The 15,976-nt window shown below is 35.0% G+C and overlaps 2 protein-coding genes across 2 annotated transcripts; both read right to left on the bottom strand.

Annotated features, from left to right (window-relative positions):
- Nucleotides 1-257: 257 nt before the first annotated feature.
- On the bottom strand, nt 258-7,312 carry LOC132276421 (tubulin-folding cofactor A). Its single transcript, XM_059777834.1, has 4 exons — nt 7,199-7,312; nt 4,475-4,635; nt 1,744-1,830; nt 258-539 (listed from the first exon to the last, which is right to left on the bottom strand). The coding sequence occupies exons 2-4, from the start codon at nt 4,625-4,627 to the stop codon at nt 438-440; spliced, it is 342 nt and encodes a 113-aa protein (XP_059633817.1). The 5' UTR covers nt 4,628-4,635; nt 7,199-7,312; the 3' UTR covers nt 258-437.
- A 4,532-nt stretch (nt 7,313-11,844) lies between these two features.
- On the bottom strand, nt 11,845-15,476 carry LOC132276420 (uncharacterized protein At1g28695-like). Its single transcript, XM_059777833.1, has 3 exons — nt 15,105-15,476; nt 14,510-14,899; nt 11,845-12,733 (listed from the first exon to the last, which is right to left on the bottom strand). The coding sequence occupies exons 1-3, from the start codon at nt 15,252-15,254 to the stop codon at nt 12,188-12,190; spliced, it is 1,086 nt and encodes a 361-aa protein (XP_059633816.1). The 5' UTR covers nt 15,255-15,476; the 3' UTR covers nt 11,845-12,187.
- Nucleotides 15,477-15,976: the final 500 nt, after the last annotated feature.

Raw genomic sequence — 15,976 nt, 5'->3', positions numbered from 1 at the left:
AACACAAACTCAAATTGAGCCCGAACGAATTTTTTTATTAAACAATCCGAGCATGAGCTTTTCAAAATAATACCAAAACAAGCCCAAACTCAACTTTTCGAACTCATCACGAACCCGATTTGGGCCCACAAACGAACAAAACAAGCCCAAACAGGCTCAAGCTCAGCTCCGCTTTCATTTGCAGAAACCATTCTAAATTTTTGAACTTACAGTAAAAAATTAGTCTAGTTATCATTAGAGTTTCCTGAGGACCAAAGTAACCCAATTTCAAGATGCATATAATTTCCATCAGCAAGCCACTTCGAAAAATGATCAATGTTCCGAAATCCACAAGATAAACACTCAATATCCACCAGCTGTTTTACAGTAAATTTAACATTAGGAAATTCACAATCGCAGCACAATGGTTGTTAACCCTCTTGACAACAGGCGACCAGCTAAACTTCCGTTGTTTGAAACAACTTTTCAACGTCTGCAATGGTGCTTTGAGCTTCATCAATTTCTGGGCCTTCTTTTTGGTTTGTCTCCTCCAACTCAGCCTGAAATTCAGTATGTTGTTTAGCAGAATCCAAGTTGTGAAACATGACAATTTCCTATATATTTACGCTATACATGCATGCATACATACATACATACATATATCTATATATATATATTTATATTCTTTAATATTTTGAAATCATAATCCACATCGATGCCATAGCATCCTCAAACTTTGCCATAGCATCCTCAAACTTTGCCATAGCAATCAATTAGCGACCAAACATCACTAGTATTAGCAAGATCTATTTTTCTAATAGTATAACAAATAGAAGGGATGCTAGGACAGCACATTTGAATGAATTGATTTCATTTTGTTCCCAGTTCATAATAGCACTCTAGGTGGATTGACTGAGGCTATGGCCTTAAATAGAACGGAATGGAAACATATAAGCCAACCCCAAGTAATTGGAAAAAGTCTTGGTGGTGGTTGTTCGTCACTCTAGGTTAATACATCCTTTGTAGCAATAAAATAAATAAATTGTTTTATTAAACATGTTGTCGTCCGAAGAATAGCACACTATCCACTACCTAATTTTTCCTTTTTGTAGGTCACCAACAGTGTGACTGCAAATGTTTATTGCGAACCAAAAATAGAGCCCCGAAGGCATAATGTAATGCATCTAGCTCAACTTCTGTATTTAACAAATGAACCTTTTCCTAATTTTCATTGTTTCATTATCATTTTTGTAACTTTGCAAAGATATCATTTTATATGGAGCGGGGCTATGTGGACCAACTTTACACGCCCAAAAGAGGAGCTGATGCACTCAAAACCACAAGATTCAATAAAGTGGGACTTTATTGGACCTAGCGGTTTCGAGTGCATATCATGATCTAGCATTAAGCCTAGCCAATTGCTGCACTTATTCTGTTCCTTTGAGACACAGTAAAGGCACAAATAATTGATTTCTCCACATGGGGAGGCAGTTCAATACCACCGGCCACTATGGACACACCTGTTTGTAAAAATTGAGAAAGACAACTGGGTCTGTTTTGTGACAAGATGGTGCCAAACCAACCTCAATTCAATAAGGACCTCCAGTTGAGAGTCATATCAAAATTAGAATATTTTACCCTAACCTGGTCAAATGTTCCAATAAAGGCAATCCGTTTTTGTGTTTGTGTAACAAATAATTTAAGAGAGAATAAACCAATATAAATGAAAGCACCTATGGAATCAATATAAATGAGAAAAAATACCAAAGTTCCTTTTAGGTCAGCTAGAGAGGCCTCAAGACGCTTGCGACAATCAGGAATCATCATTCTTGATTCAGCCAGCACGTTCTCCTGTTCATTGGGCCAAGAGAAAGGAAATACGCCAATAAAAAAAGGTATTTCCAAAATATAGAAAGAACTAAGATATTGATGTTTAAATCTCAATAAATAAATAAATAATAAAAATAAAAATAAAAAATTTGATGCATTTCTTTTCACCCAGTTGTCTGAGATGTCTGTTTCAACAGAATCAATTTTAATCATTCACTTAGGGAACTGCTCAGAGTCATCATATTAACTTATAAGCAACAGTAGTCTGCCCATTGAAACAAGTTTTGTTCAGAAAATATGCAAACCAGGAACAACTTCACTCATTGAAAAGAGACCTCAAGATTGGAACAAGGTTTACTGATGCAATCACTCCTCAGAGTCGTCATATTAACTTAGAAGCAACAGTAGTCTCCCAGTGAAAGGAGACTACTGATGCAGACTATGTCTACTTCACTCAGTGAAAGGAGACGTCAAGCTTGGAACAGGTTTGAAGACTGATGCAGTCGCTGCTCAGAGTCATCCTATTAACTTATAAGCAACAGTAGTCTGCCCATTGAAAAAAGTTTCGTTCGGAAATGCAATCCAGGAACATCTTCACTCAGTCAAAAGAGACCTCAAGCTGGGAACAGGCTGGAAGACTGATGAAGTCACTCACATAAAGAGAACCAACAACATTTTCATTTTTTTTCTTCTTTTTTTTCCATTCAATGATAAGAATTAAACCGTTAACCTCACCCTTCCTTTTTCAGTGTCATACCAGTACTTTTCCACTACACTACAATAGCTTGGTTAGCCGCATCTCCATTCATTGCCAACAGAAGCACTTGAGTCAGTTGGTCAAGTGGTTCTTGGCCCAAAAACAAAAACAAAAACAACAAGTATATCTATTCTTGGCCAAAAAAGGTAAAAAATACACAAATAATAATCTGTTTCCTAAATGCATACATATTGTCAAATTTAAATCATTATGATGTGTTTATACTTAAAATTAAAACAATTTTTTTCTTCTTCGTGTTCTGTCGCCCAATGAACACTAAACTACGTTTTAAATTCTGCATTATTGTCCATTGTTACTTAATGATAGGACCACAACTAAGCTCTGATATGTCAAAGCATGCTAGACCCAGACAACACCTAGAGTGGCAAACCGCAGTAGTGAACAGGTCATTAAAATTCATTTAACTTCTTAAACGGAAATTTAAATATTAACTAATTTTAACATCATCCCAACTAACAAGCAAATATGTAGTAAAAATCAATAGAGTGCAGAAAAATAAAAACAAGCCACAGAACATCATTTTTACATTGGAAACCTATAGGGGAAAAACCACTGTACCTGGTACATTATACGAAAAAAGGTATTACAACCTAGGTCTCAGTTTCTAAACCCTAGAAACACCTAGTTACCTCATATCCAGACTAACGCTAATTATTCCTCATCGGGCACTGCTGCTATTGATCTACAAACCCGCTTTCAAGCAATTCAGTCTTCCACTTATGACTGATCTCCTTTACTAGTCGTCCTTGTTCGATATAGTATAGATTTTTTGTGTTGAACATCCTTGAAACAATGACGATGTTCAGCACACAAAAACAAATACTCACCATCTAGATGTAGCGATGAAAAATAAATGAAAATATAGCAATCGATTGCTAGAATGCACTCTATATGCCTTTCTTAGTGTAGTATATTAAATCATAAGTGGGGAAAAAATTAACAAATTGTAAGTGTGTTTATATAGAATTTTGAGGCTGAAAGGTTTATGATTTTAAGACTTTGAAACATATTTTAAAACTGCCATCCGCAAGGTTTGATTAATCCTAAGTTCTAACTCATGTTCCATCCATCAAACCTAATCCAGTAAGGAATTGACTGCTACAACATTGAACTCCCTGCAATTTGACTTTTAGGTTTTTCAATTCAAAAACATTTTTTTTTTTTGATAAGTAATTCAAAAACATTTTTATGCATCGAAAACAACTTTTTGAAGATTAAAACATGTTTGCAATGAGTCCTAAACATGAATAATGATGAGAAATCAAGATTATGAACCCTAATTTGGTTAGTGCGCATTTGAATGTTGAATTCACCTTTTTACCATTGTTGATCCTTTGAAATCTCCACAATGTCCTTAGATTGAGGTGATTTCAACAACCTAACTAACTTTTGAAAACATAAACCACCTGAAAATAAATATTGCAAACTCTCGTTTTAAAAGAAATTTGCCAATTTAAGTCCTACCAATCAATTACAACCTGCAACGCTTGTAATTTGATGATATCTAATTTTCATGCCTTCAAGTAAACAATCTACGGGTCTAAATCTTTTCTTCTTTTTTTTTAAGGGTAAAAAAATAAAGCCCATCTTAACTAACATGATTCTTGGTGATATTTCATATATTTGTAATGATTTTTTTTCAGGTTGAGGAAGAGTTCAACTTTGTGCAGTGTGAACTGCACACTTCAAGTGACTCGATAAGTATAACTAAGCCAGGGGACCAAAACCAAGGATGAAAAAGAAAAACAAATAGACAAAAGTGCATGATATATTTAGAAGAACTTCCATTTGGATCACTGTTGCGTCAGCACCAATCAAAAAAGATACCAATATGATTTGCAAAATGATAACAGATTCCCAAAATAGATTTAAGAGTAGCCAAGATACCTGTTGTTTAAGGTCATAAGGATCAGCTCCTTTCTCCTTCATGTCAGCAGTCTTGGCAGTTTCTCTTTCAACCTCTTTCTCATAAGAATGCAGCTCCTTAACTATACGTTTACAAGTGGCCGTCTTGATTTTCAGATTTCTAAGGGTTGCCATACTAAACCCTGTCAAAGAAGACTACCCTTTTACTTTCGCTCACTACTAAAACCAAGTGACAAGAGCGAGATCATCTCTATGTCATGTCAAATTGTCTACTTCACCATTTGCAAAAATGATACGTACAATACATTTTAATAAGAAAATCATTGCATCAAACTAGTGATCTCATCCTTTGTAAATAAAAGGTAAAACAGAAGCAAACACAAAAAATCCTCCTCTTAAAAACTATAGCATTTAATCTATAGTACATATGTTTTCCACTATGACATGAATAGGAAAAAAATTCCCAAATCAACACAGCAAAGAAAATGTTTCCTACACTGGAATACACTTATCTAACGGTAACACTACTACTCATGATGTACAAAGTCCGTGGGGATGATAATTACTCATACAAGTCTATTGCAGTTCAAATCTTGTTTAAAAGAATATGATCAGCTCGAAGCTTGCAAGGTGTTTCCTGCCATCTTCAAAGGGGAGGTGTAGGATTCAAAATACCCATCATGAAATAGACACATGCATTACTTATTGAAAAACGAGAAGAAATAATTACAGAAAAAGAAGAAAAAAGAAAAAAGCAATGAAAATATTATAAGCATTATATAAATTTGTTGTATTTCTGAAGCAATAAAGCCAATCCATAACTTCCAAACACAAAACAAAAGCTACCACTTCGCATATAGAGTGTCTATCATGCGTACTATCGTTCCTCATCAAAGACCGATTAATGAAATTAATTCACAAAGCCACTATCACAAAAGTGATGATTAACACCACACTGAAGAAAAAACACAGTTTCAAAGATGGGGTGCTGGCTTGCTGCAGTGAACCGCTTCACATGATCAAAGAAATGCACGGTGACCCTAATGACAGCCGTGATCTAACCTAATAGAAAAATGTGATGAAGAACAAAAATCATAGTATTTTGTTACTTTATTTGGGCACGATTAATCATAAGCCTAGGGCCGGCCCTGAGATTTCAAATATTTTTAGAGGCCGTAGGCGAACTTTCAAATGTGACGCCCTTAAGTTTCACACGCGCAAAAAAAATTATAAGAGTGCGAAATTTTCACACGATATTTTCAAATTCTATAGCTAATATAATTGTGCGCCTGTGCATTGTGCATAAGACAACTAACTAATAACTATAAATTTATCACCACCAACAAATATTTGTGCGCCTGTACAGTATGCATAAGACAACTGATTAATAAGTATAAATCTATCACCACCAATAAATAATTGTGCATCTATGCACAGGGACGGAGCCAATGAAGGCCTAGGGGGGGCACGTGCCGCCCCTAAGCTGGCCCGCACTCTATAATATATATGGTAATTTTTTTAATTTTTTCCATATATATGAAAAAATTATATAGTACCACTAATAAATAATTGTGCGGCTGTGCCACTGTGCTTAAGACAACTATCTAATAACTATAAATTTTTATCACCACCAATAAATAATTGTGCACCTGTGCAGTTTGCATAAGACAACTAACTAATAACTATAAATCTATCACCACCAATAAATAATTGTGCGCAATAAATCTATCAATTAACGAGTGCGACATTTTCACAAGCACAAAAAATTTATAAGAATGCAGAATTTTCATTAATATGAGATGATAAGAACATAAAATGCATTAATGTTGAAAACACACAAAACAAAACCTGGTGCTTTAAAAAGAGCACGATCCAGTTTACGTCATAAAATTAAAATGAAATATTCAACACAACTTAGTCACAACAATCAAAATTCAACTTTATATCAAAGTAAATGTTCAAGGCAAATAACCTCACGAGATCCTAAGAAGAGTGTCCTGCTAGCATGTGAAAGAATATCACAATTAACATAAAACGGATGGAGAATCAAACGGAAACAATAATAACTAAGCATTGCCGATCATACAATAAATATATAAAAAAAAAATCTAAAATCAAGCAGTTTGGTCGAATGATCTCCTGGCTGGAGTTTTCACTGGACCTTTGTGTGTGCGTTTTTTGGGAGCCAATTACCGCTTTCTTGATTTCAGGATGAGGAATCAACTTTAATATCAGTGATTGATTGAGCATTGCTACAGAAAACCTGTGCAAATTAATAGAAAAAACCATTCACTTTTGCTTTGTTAAACCCTGCTCTTGATTTCCATGTGTTTGTACATTCTGATGGCAAGTGCTTTGAGCCTTTGACAGTATTATTAACTGAAATTCTAGCTGAGCCAACTTCAAATAACATCAATAATGGTGGTATGTATCTTCATATAAAATAAAAAAATAAAATAAAATAAAAAATAAAAATAAAAATAAAAAAACCCTTAATTTGGCACTTTTAAGTATGAGCATAATTTAGAGATCGAAAAAGTTAATTATTACCTCAGGTCCTCAACCAGAGGGATCCTTAATTTTCGTAGGATTGAATGTGAAAATGCAAAAAATTATGAGGAAAAGGGGTATGGTTGCTGCTGTTGTGAGACTGGAGCGGACTCAGGGAGAGGAGAAAAAAAAAAAGATCGATTCATGCAAAAGGAGAGAGAAGAGAGAAGAGAGAGAGAGAGAGGACGAACATACCTTGTCACGGTGTCACCTTAGCCTGAGGCGATGGCGGAGGCTCCGTCCTGCTGAGACTGTGTCGTCTGAAAAACTTGCCCCAACTTAAAAATATATATATTTCTTTTATTTTTTAGTGCGTCATCCGGTTGGAGGGATGGAAAATTATAGAGTAAATTACACCCAGACCACCTAGACCTAGACCTCATGAGGTTAGGTTATATTTTAACTAGACGAAAATTTTGGTTTTAACTATTCTTAATTAACTTATTGACTTCTGATACATGTGAGTAGACCATTTTACCTTCAATTTTTTAATACAATATATATATATATCTATACAATCTTAAATGACAAAAAAGTCCATATATATATTCAACACCTATATATATGTGTGTGGGTGTATATATATATATATTTAACACCGGCAGCTCCCACCATTAACACCTCCATCACCACCAACGTCCCAGACTTACACCTCCCTGCACCACCAACCCACCCAAAACCAAACTGCACCCCCACCCAACACCTCATCACCACCACCCACCTAAAACCAAACCCAAAAATACACAAAATCCCATTCCACCCACTGCCGAAATTGACGTTGATGACAAAGAATCAAAAGCGAAGTCGATTGTTGAAGACAACGCTGAAGAGCAAGTCGATGTCAATAACGGGTGTCGGATTACAACCTCTACGGTGGCCCAATCAATATATCTCGGCGACGAGACATCGGATTACAGGCTTACAACCTCGATGGCGTCGTAATCGGCGGCAAAAATCCTCATCTCGTGCTCCGGCGGAAGGGTTTGTAAGAAGGGAGAAAATTAATGAGGTAGCTACAGTCGTGTATCTGTGTGTGAGGGTTTGTGTGGAGAGAGGTAGCTACAGTCGCGACAGCGATGAAAGAGGTCGTGGTGGAGGTGGTCGCGATGGCGGCGGGAGAGACGATAGGATCGATTCGCCAATGACGACGATTTGTCAAATCAAACAGCGACGATAGTGGAGAAGACGGCAATGATGTCGAAGCCTCCGGCGGCATTGAATCCTTGTCTTCTTTCTTCGATTTAGGATTTCTTTCCCACTTTCCACCAAATCACACACACATATATATATCACCCACACCATATACCACCCCCCGCCGCCCCGCAACATCACAGCTCCACAACCCATAGCCACATCCGACGCCATCATCGCTGATTGCTCTGACTAGACGCCCGTCGTTACTTTGTCGTCGCTTGGGAACACGCCGATATGAACTGGGTTTTGCTACTTGGAGCTCGTCGGAATTGAGTTTTGTTTCGCCGACACTAGGAGCTCGCCGGAACTGGGTCAGTTCAGTTCTGTCGTTTGTCGCCGAAGAAGAACTGGGTTTCGCTAAGCCTTTAATCCGAATTGAGTTTGGTTTCGCCGACTACAGTTGATTCCGACGAGAGGGAAAGAGAAAGGGGAAAAAGATGGTAGAGAGAGAGGGGGGGGGGGATAGGTAGTTTGGTCACAAAAATAATTAATATGAGGTCAAAGGGTAGTATAGTCTTAAATTGATATTTGGGGTGCAAGTGAAATGCTAAATCACTAATTCATATATAAGTGAAATTTAAAACCAAAATGTTCATATAGGTGTAATATGACCTGACCACAGGGGATCTAGGTGTAATTTATTCAAAATTATATTGAAGGGAGCAGGGAAAGGAATGGATATGGCATCATCGGGAAGAAAATATGTGTTTCTTATTTTTTGTTTGGTTAGATAGTTAAAATGATACATGGGATGCAATTTCTATTTTATTTTTAATGAAGGAAAATAGAGGTTTTTTTTTTTTTTTTTTTGTTTCGTCCTCCATATTTTCCTTTTCGTGTAACCAAACATGAAAAACTTTTTTTATTCCCCTCTCATTCATCCCTGTTCAATCATTTCTTCCAATCAACCAAACATATCATAAATTATGTAATTTCCTCTTTTAATTGATTCTTATTAATTGGATGGAGCACAATAATGTCTTATTCCTCTTATAATTGATTCTTTCGATGAGTGGATGGAGTATAATAATGTCTTTTCACAAATTGAACAATACATAGGTCTTCACTAATGAGTATTTACACCATACTCACTGCTGATATGAACCAATAATAAATGAACATGTCATATCTAATTACCAAATCAAATATGGTGGGATAGATACCCATTTTATCAAATCAGATATGGTGATTTGATTACCATCTATAATTCGGTAATTAAAATAAAACGTATCCATTTATTATTGGTTCATATCAACAGTGAGTATGGTTCATTTATTATTGGTCCACATTAATAGTGACTATGATGTAAATCCTCACTAGTGAAGACCTAAGTATTCTTCAAATTTCATTTTATGCAAATTGACATTATCACAATAACTATGGAAATAATAAACTAATTAAATATAATTAATCAATAACTATGACATCATAAATTCATCACAAATTAATAAAAAAATTATAATTCAAATAATTAACTACTCAGTAGAGAGAGAGAGAGAGAGAGAGAGAGAGAGAGTAGTAGATGCATAACTCTCATTTATTAAAATTAAAATTTCAAATTAAATTAGATTAGATTATCATACAATGCATTTATGCATGCACAATGTTCTTGACTCATTTTATCACTAAAAAGTTTATAAACTTTTAAAAACAAAACAAAATAAATATGTATAAATATCTTCCATTACAATATATATATATATATATATATATATATATATGAATTTAAAAAAATAAAATAAAATATTTAGAAAGATCTATAAGAATTTATGTTTCACAAAGTGTGTATATATATTCTATTACTTAATTGAAGATTTGGAGTGCTAAAGACGTTTAATTTAGTTAAAAATTGTGCCAGAAAAAAATATAGAATTAGAATTGCAGTAGCAAAACAAAATGGTTAGAATAAAAAAAGCGTATTAAACGGTGACTAACACACTTATCAAAACATTTAAAACATATCTTTGAAATCTAAACGACAAATCGAAGTTTTTTACAAAAAAGTAAAAAATATAATTTTGCCAATGATTTGTTGATTGTAGTTAGAGTTAACTTGGGCAGTGTTGTAACTTTGAAGAGGCTTATGAAACAATTTAAATGTACATCTGGTCTAGGGGTTAATAAAGATAAGTCTAAAGTTTATTTAACTAGGGCAGTAAAGAGAAGCAAAACTATACTTTCTATTCTGGGAAGGACTTTCTATTTCTGACAAGGTTATTAAGATTAAAGATTGCAAACCTCTCATTGAGAAAGTGATTGCATCTACCACTACTTGGGCAGGGCTAAATCTTTCATTGGCTGGGAAAGTGGAGTTGGTGAGGGCAGTGATCACTCCTCTGGTACACTATTGGAATTTTGTTTTTTCTCTGCCTGCCAAAGTGATCAATACCATAGAAAGAAGGATAAGAAACTTCATTTGGGGGCATGAGGATAATGTGAGAAAGCTACATGGTTTAGGGTGAAAGAAAATTACTGCTCCTAAAGTTGAAGGTGGATTTGGTACTCGAAGATTAATGGATATGGACAAAGCTGCAAAGTGTTCTCTTGCCTGGGATTTCCTGATTTCAGAAGACAGGTTATGGGTGGCTTGGTTTAGAAATTGTTATGGTATAAATATAGTTTATTGGCAGGCTATGGTTCGTGATATTTATTCATCTACCTGGAATAACATTATTGCAATAAATGAGGTGATGTTGTTAGGATGCAGTTATAAAATTGGAGATGGCTTTTCCATAAAGCTGTTCTTAGATCTTTGGTGTGAAGGCTTTTTGTCCCAGAGAGTTAGTTATGGGATATTGAGAGTCTTGTATCCTGTGAAGGACACAGCCCTATGTTATTTAATTTCTAATAATGTTTGGGATGTGGATAAATTTACTGCTAATATTCAGGAGATGCTTCAGTTTTGCAATCAGTATAGTATTTTTGGAGGTTCAAACAAAGTGTTGTGGTAGAGGGCTAAGTTTACTTTCAAGGCTACGTGGGAGGTTTGTAGGGTTCCTAATCCAGAAGTTAATTGGTTTATTTTGTGTTGGAATGAGGGAAGACCTCGTTGGTCAGCGCACGCAGTGTTAACACTTCAGGAATGGATTTTAACACATACAAATCTTCAAAGAATGGGAGTTCGGTTAGCTTCTAGATGTGCCTTATGTTTGGTTAATATGGAGAGCACTGAGCATATGTTCTGTCTATGTGAAATTACAAAGCTGGTTTGATATGGTTTGGGGGAGATTCTGAATTGGGATATTACAGGTTGGTTATCACTTGAGGGATTCAAGATAGTTTTAGTACAGCAAGTGAAGATAAATTCTTTCAGGAACAAGTTGCTTCGAATGGTGTTTTCTGCCACTCTTTATTTCATTTGGAATGAAATGATTCATAGGTTACATGACGAGGGTTCTATAAATCATATAGTTTTAGTTAAACATATTATTTGGGATATTATGGATGTCTTGGGGGTATGCCTCCATGATATCATAGAATCTTGAATTCTTTTGATTTTTAGGATTTGTTTTGGTGTATCCCTTTATTTGTGGGATATTGCGAGGGTTCTTCTCATGTGTAATTGTAGTTATACTTGATAATTTTATAAAATTTCTGTCATTTAGGAAAGAAGAAAAAAAAAAAAACTACTAGCTCTAGGGATGATATGCAAAACACTACAAAATGTTTACTTTGCGGGAAATTGAATACACTAATTAAGTATTATATTCTAAATTGTTCAAACGTTTATTCTATGAAATCTGAATTGATTATCAAAAGTATGGTAAGTGTCGTGTTGTTGAAGTTGTTGGATTGTTTATCGTGTCTCTGACAACTAATCAATAACCCTTGATATTTTTACCATAAAAAAAAAAAAAAAAAAAAAAAAAAAAAAAAAAATATTGACAATCAAAGATTGATCAACCATCCCTACCCTAAACTATTATTAAAAGCTCTCCATGAATTGCTACAACCAATGTGCTTGGACAATCAAGCATTGATCAACCATCCCTACCCTAAAGTAGGACTATTAGTAGGAACTCTCCATGATTTGAAACAACCAATGTGCTTGGACCACTGGAAGTTCAGTGTTGCATTAGCAGCAGCCCTAGGGTACCTAGCCACTAACCTTCTGAACTTCTTCCAATCGCGAAGAACGGCCGCCAAATCCGTCACCTTCGCGCTAATACTCCGGCAGCAATTCGCGTGGACGGTTGTCACCGCGGTTATATCTCTACTATCTTTGCAAAAACCACTAAAATAGAGGGTGTCCAAGAACCTCACTTTGAGGCCTAATTGTCTTAGCACACCATCGTGTATCAATCTGGCCAAAACATCTTGCTCTTTCATCCCTGTAGAGTTGTCCTTCATGTCATACCATTTCTGAAACAACGAGATGGTCCTATTGTTTGATCTCACGTAGTAAAAACCAGTGTTGATGAAGTTGGCTTCCGACCATGCATCGCCGTTGAAGTCGTCCGTGCTCATCTGTATGTCCTCTGTTTCGTTCTTGCTTAGCCTTTCAAATGGATTCCTTAGCCACATTACATCAGTGTCCTGTCAACATAAATATAGACAAAAGTAATTATAGGATCCAAGGAAAATAATCTATTGATAAAGATTTGGATTTATCATGAATCTGTTTTATTTCAAAAGTTATTGACACCTATGTGTAGAAGTGTATTAAAAACTGAAATATACGAAAATGTACGAAGAATAAAGAATGTGTGTTATGTGTGAATGGCATTGGTTTTGAAAGAATTAAACAGAACCACATGACAAGTTTGGGTTCACCGACGTTCCAAAGGAACCATACAAAATCATGTGTTGACTTATTAGATTAATAATTGGTCCACAAATCCCAACAACCAAACATGATCACAAGAAAATAAATTGAACGGCACCTGCTATCACACACGTGACCTTTTCGGAAGAGTGCCAATTTAACATATATTTACTCCTAGTTTGTTATCAAGACCAAAAAATCTACAAAGCATTTAGAATCGTGCACGTGTCTTTTTGGGAGACAATCTAAGATTTGATATACAAATATCTCATCGCATGCTATCTGTGATCGCACAATAAGTTGGGTCTTTTTTTTTCTTTTCTTTTTTTTCAAAAAAAAAAAAAAAAAAAAAAAAGGGCAAGGAAGTCAGTGATTAGTGGTTGGATTAGGATGCGAAGCTCAGGAGGCTCGAAGCCTCGTGCTGCCATAACCACGGGTAGTAACCCACCGCTGGGGCAAGCTGGCATTCGCACACAGTAAGTTGGATCACCAAACGTTGCAGAGGGACGGTGTCACAGGTGATCGGGCATTGACTTCATGGACTCGTAGAGTTGGTGCGCTAACATGGTGACATGAACTACTTTCCATGAAGCATTTCCCACCACACACGTCCCTTTAGGAAGTTCATAATCCCACTTCCAACACATCTGAATAAAACCAAAAAAAAATTAGGAAACACACACACACACACACGTGACTTGCCTCTCCTAGTGGTTTACAACTATACAAGCTCTTTCTCAATCAATGTCTACGTCTTCGTAGTTCCCAAGTGTGAATAATGAAATCGGCTACATTAAGACTGTAATTTCTTATAATAAAAACAAAAAAGAAGAAGCAACAAAATTAAAATATTTTTAATTATAACCGACACTTTTCTCTAATGGTCTGGACATTATTGCCCAAAGACTTTACTTAATACGGTGTCAATTCTCAAGATAGTATGTTCGGAAGCATCGAATGATAATTTAAATTAAAAAAAAATTAAATTTAAATTAAAGATATGATATTATGTTTTATGAATAATATTATTTTAAATTTATTTTTTAGATAATGTTAGTGCCTCTAATAGATAGAGTCCTCAATATTTAAAAAAATAGAATCTATCTCTGAGTGTTTATCTCATTGTCGCATCATTTGCTAACAATAACTTCATTTGTGAATTTAAATTGAGAATATATAGTCAAAAGGCCATTTGATGAAGTAGATGGTATCCGTGTTGGTCTCACTCATCATTGGAATCAAAAACTCCATAAACTAAGCAAGAAATCTGTTAAAATAATAATTATTCCATAGAGGATACTTAATTTAAGAGAAAAGTGAAACTTGGGTGGAATTTTTTATTATTGTATTTTATATTCTTAAATTTATATTTTTTTTACATTTATACTTATAAAATTTTGAAACGTCTTTACTAAAATTATAAAAAAAAATCTATTTATATAAATTTATCTCCCTCGTATAAATTGCTAAATCCATCCTGCTTGAATATCATGATCATTCTATTAAAAATGTAATCTATCCAGTATTTGTTAATTATACATATGTACCGTGAAGATGAAGTTGTAGCCGCGATTGAGCACATCCAATAGAAACCGAGTTCTTCTCCACATCATCTTGATGAACTCATCTGACATGTAAAGCTTCTCTCCCGTGAAATCCACACCGTCCGTCACCAGCCTATAACAGTGCAACCCACGGAATATGCACCGATCGTACGCCGTCTGATCCACGGCCACCACCAACAGATGATCAAGCAATCCCCTCGTCTCTTCTCCTACCCAAAAACTCTCCAGAAAAAGATCCAACATCGTCATGTAAACGCCGCCGTTTTGTTCTTCCGCGTACGCTCTGTTCACTACAGCAATCACAACAGTCTTGTTGGACATCGATGCTTCCTCCAATACCACGTCAAGCTCATCTTTTGTCACACCCTGTAACTATAACCACAAAAAACTAATAATAAATACATTCAATCTTAATTACCTATATATATATTACGAAAAATGATTGTTAAACCAATTTTTCCAACCAAAGGGTTTTTTTCTCTTTCATACAGTAAATGAGATCCACTTTTGATTAAAAAAAAAAAAAAAGCATGGTTCATATTATATATATATAATATGTATGGAAGTATATACTTACAGTATCTGATTGTGAGGGGCATGGCTGGTTTCGAGTGAAGAAGAAAGAGTAGTTGGAGGAGGTGGAAGACCAGAAACAGAGATAAACAACGGCGGCGAAGAGGATGGAGAGAACGGCGATGTTGGTAAAGTTGTTCTTGTTGTAATCCATTTTTGATACTTTGATAATCTCTCTCGCTATACAGCAGGGAGAGATAAAATTGATGTAAGAACTATTTTGTAGAGAGAGAGTTTTAGAGAAACAGAGAGTTTTAGAGAGAGAGAGAGTAGGATGATCACGCAATTACCCTGAAGTTTGAGGCTGCTCCAGTATCACGGTGGAATTGTATACACGGCATGTTGTGGAAAATTTGAATGTTGGGTGTCTACCAAAGGTAAGTTGGAATAGTCTTTAAAAAAAATTCATATAATTTAAATTTTTTAAATTAGGATCCGAAGTGATTAAAAAACTAAATTCAACCAAGAAAAAATTATATATAATTAAAAAATAAATGAGTCTCAATGGTATCTGATACTCACAATACAAAAGCAGATAAAAAAAACAAAGGAATTTTTATCCAGAAAAAGATGTTGCTATTTTTAAATTTAAAGCATACCAATATTGTTAGGTAAAAATTAAAATTATGACTATGAAATAAATTAGATTGAACTTCTTCTTTGACGTGTTAATAAATATTCAACAGATTGCAATCGTCTATAATATTTATGTCCGACTTGTCAACAAAATCTCCATTTCCCTCTCTTTCATTACTAGCTTGTTGACAAAATCACACACACATTTATTGAGAAAATGGCCCCCCTAATGCTCAGTTAACCTGATAATACAAGTTACACCACCATCTAATAAGTCATCACCCTATATTACAAATTTCC

This window comes from Cornus florida, unplaced genomic scaffold (assembly GCF_030987335.1).
Source record: "Cornus florida cultivar Cherokee Brave unplaced genomic scaffold, ASM3098733v1 CherokeeBrave_3.0.0_Hap2_Chr10, whole genome shotgun sequence".
In the NCBI taxonomy this organism is placed as follows: domain Eukaryota; kingdom Viridiplantae; phylum Streptophyta; class Magnoliopsida; order Cornales; family Cornaceae; genus Cornus; species Cornus florida.
Note: the sequence above shows the minus strand (reverse complement) of the source record. Positions and strands in the feature narration are given on the sequence as shown.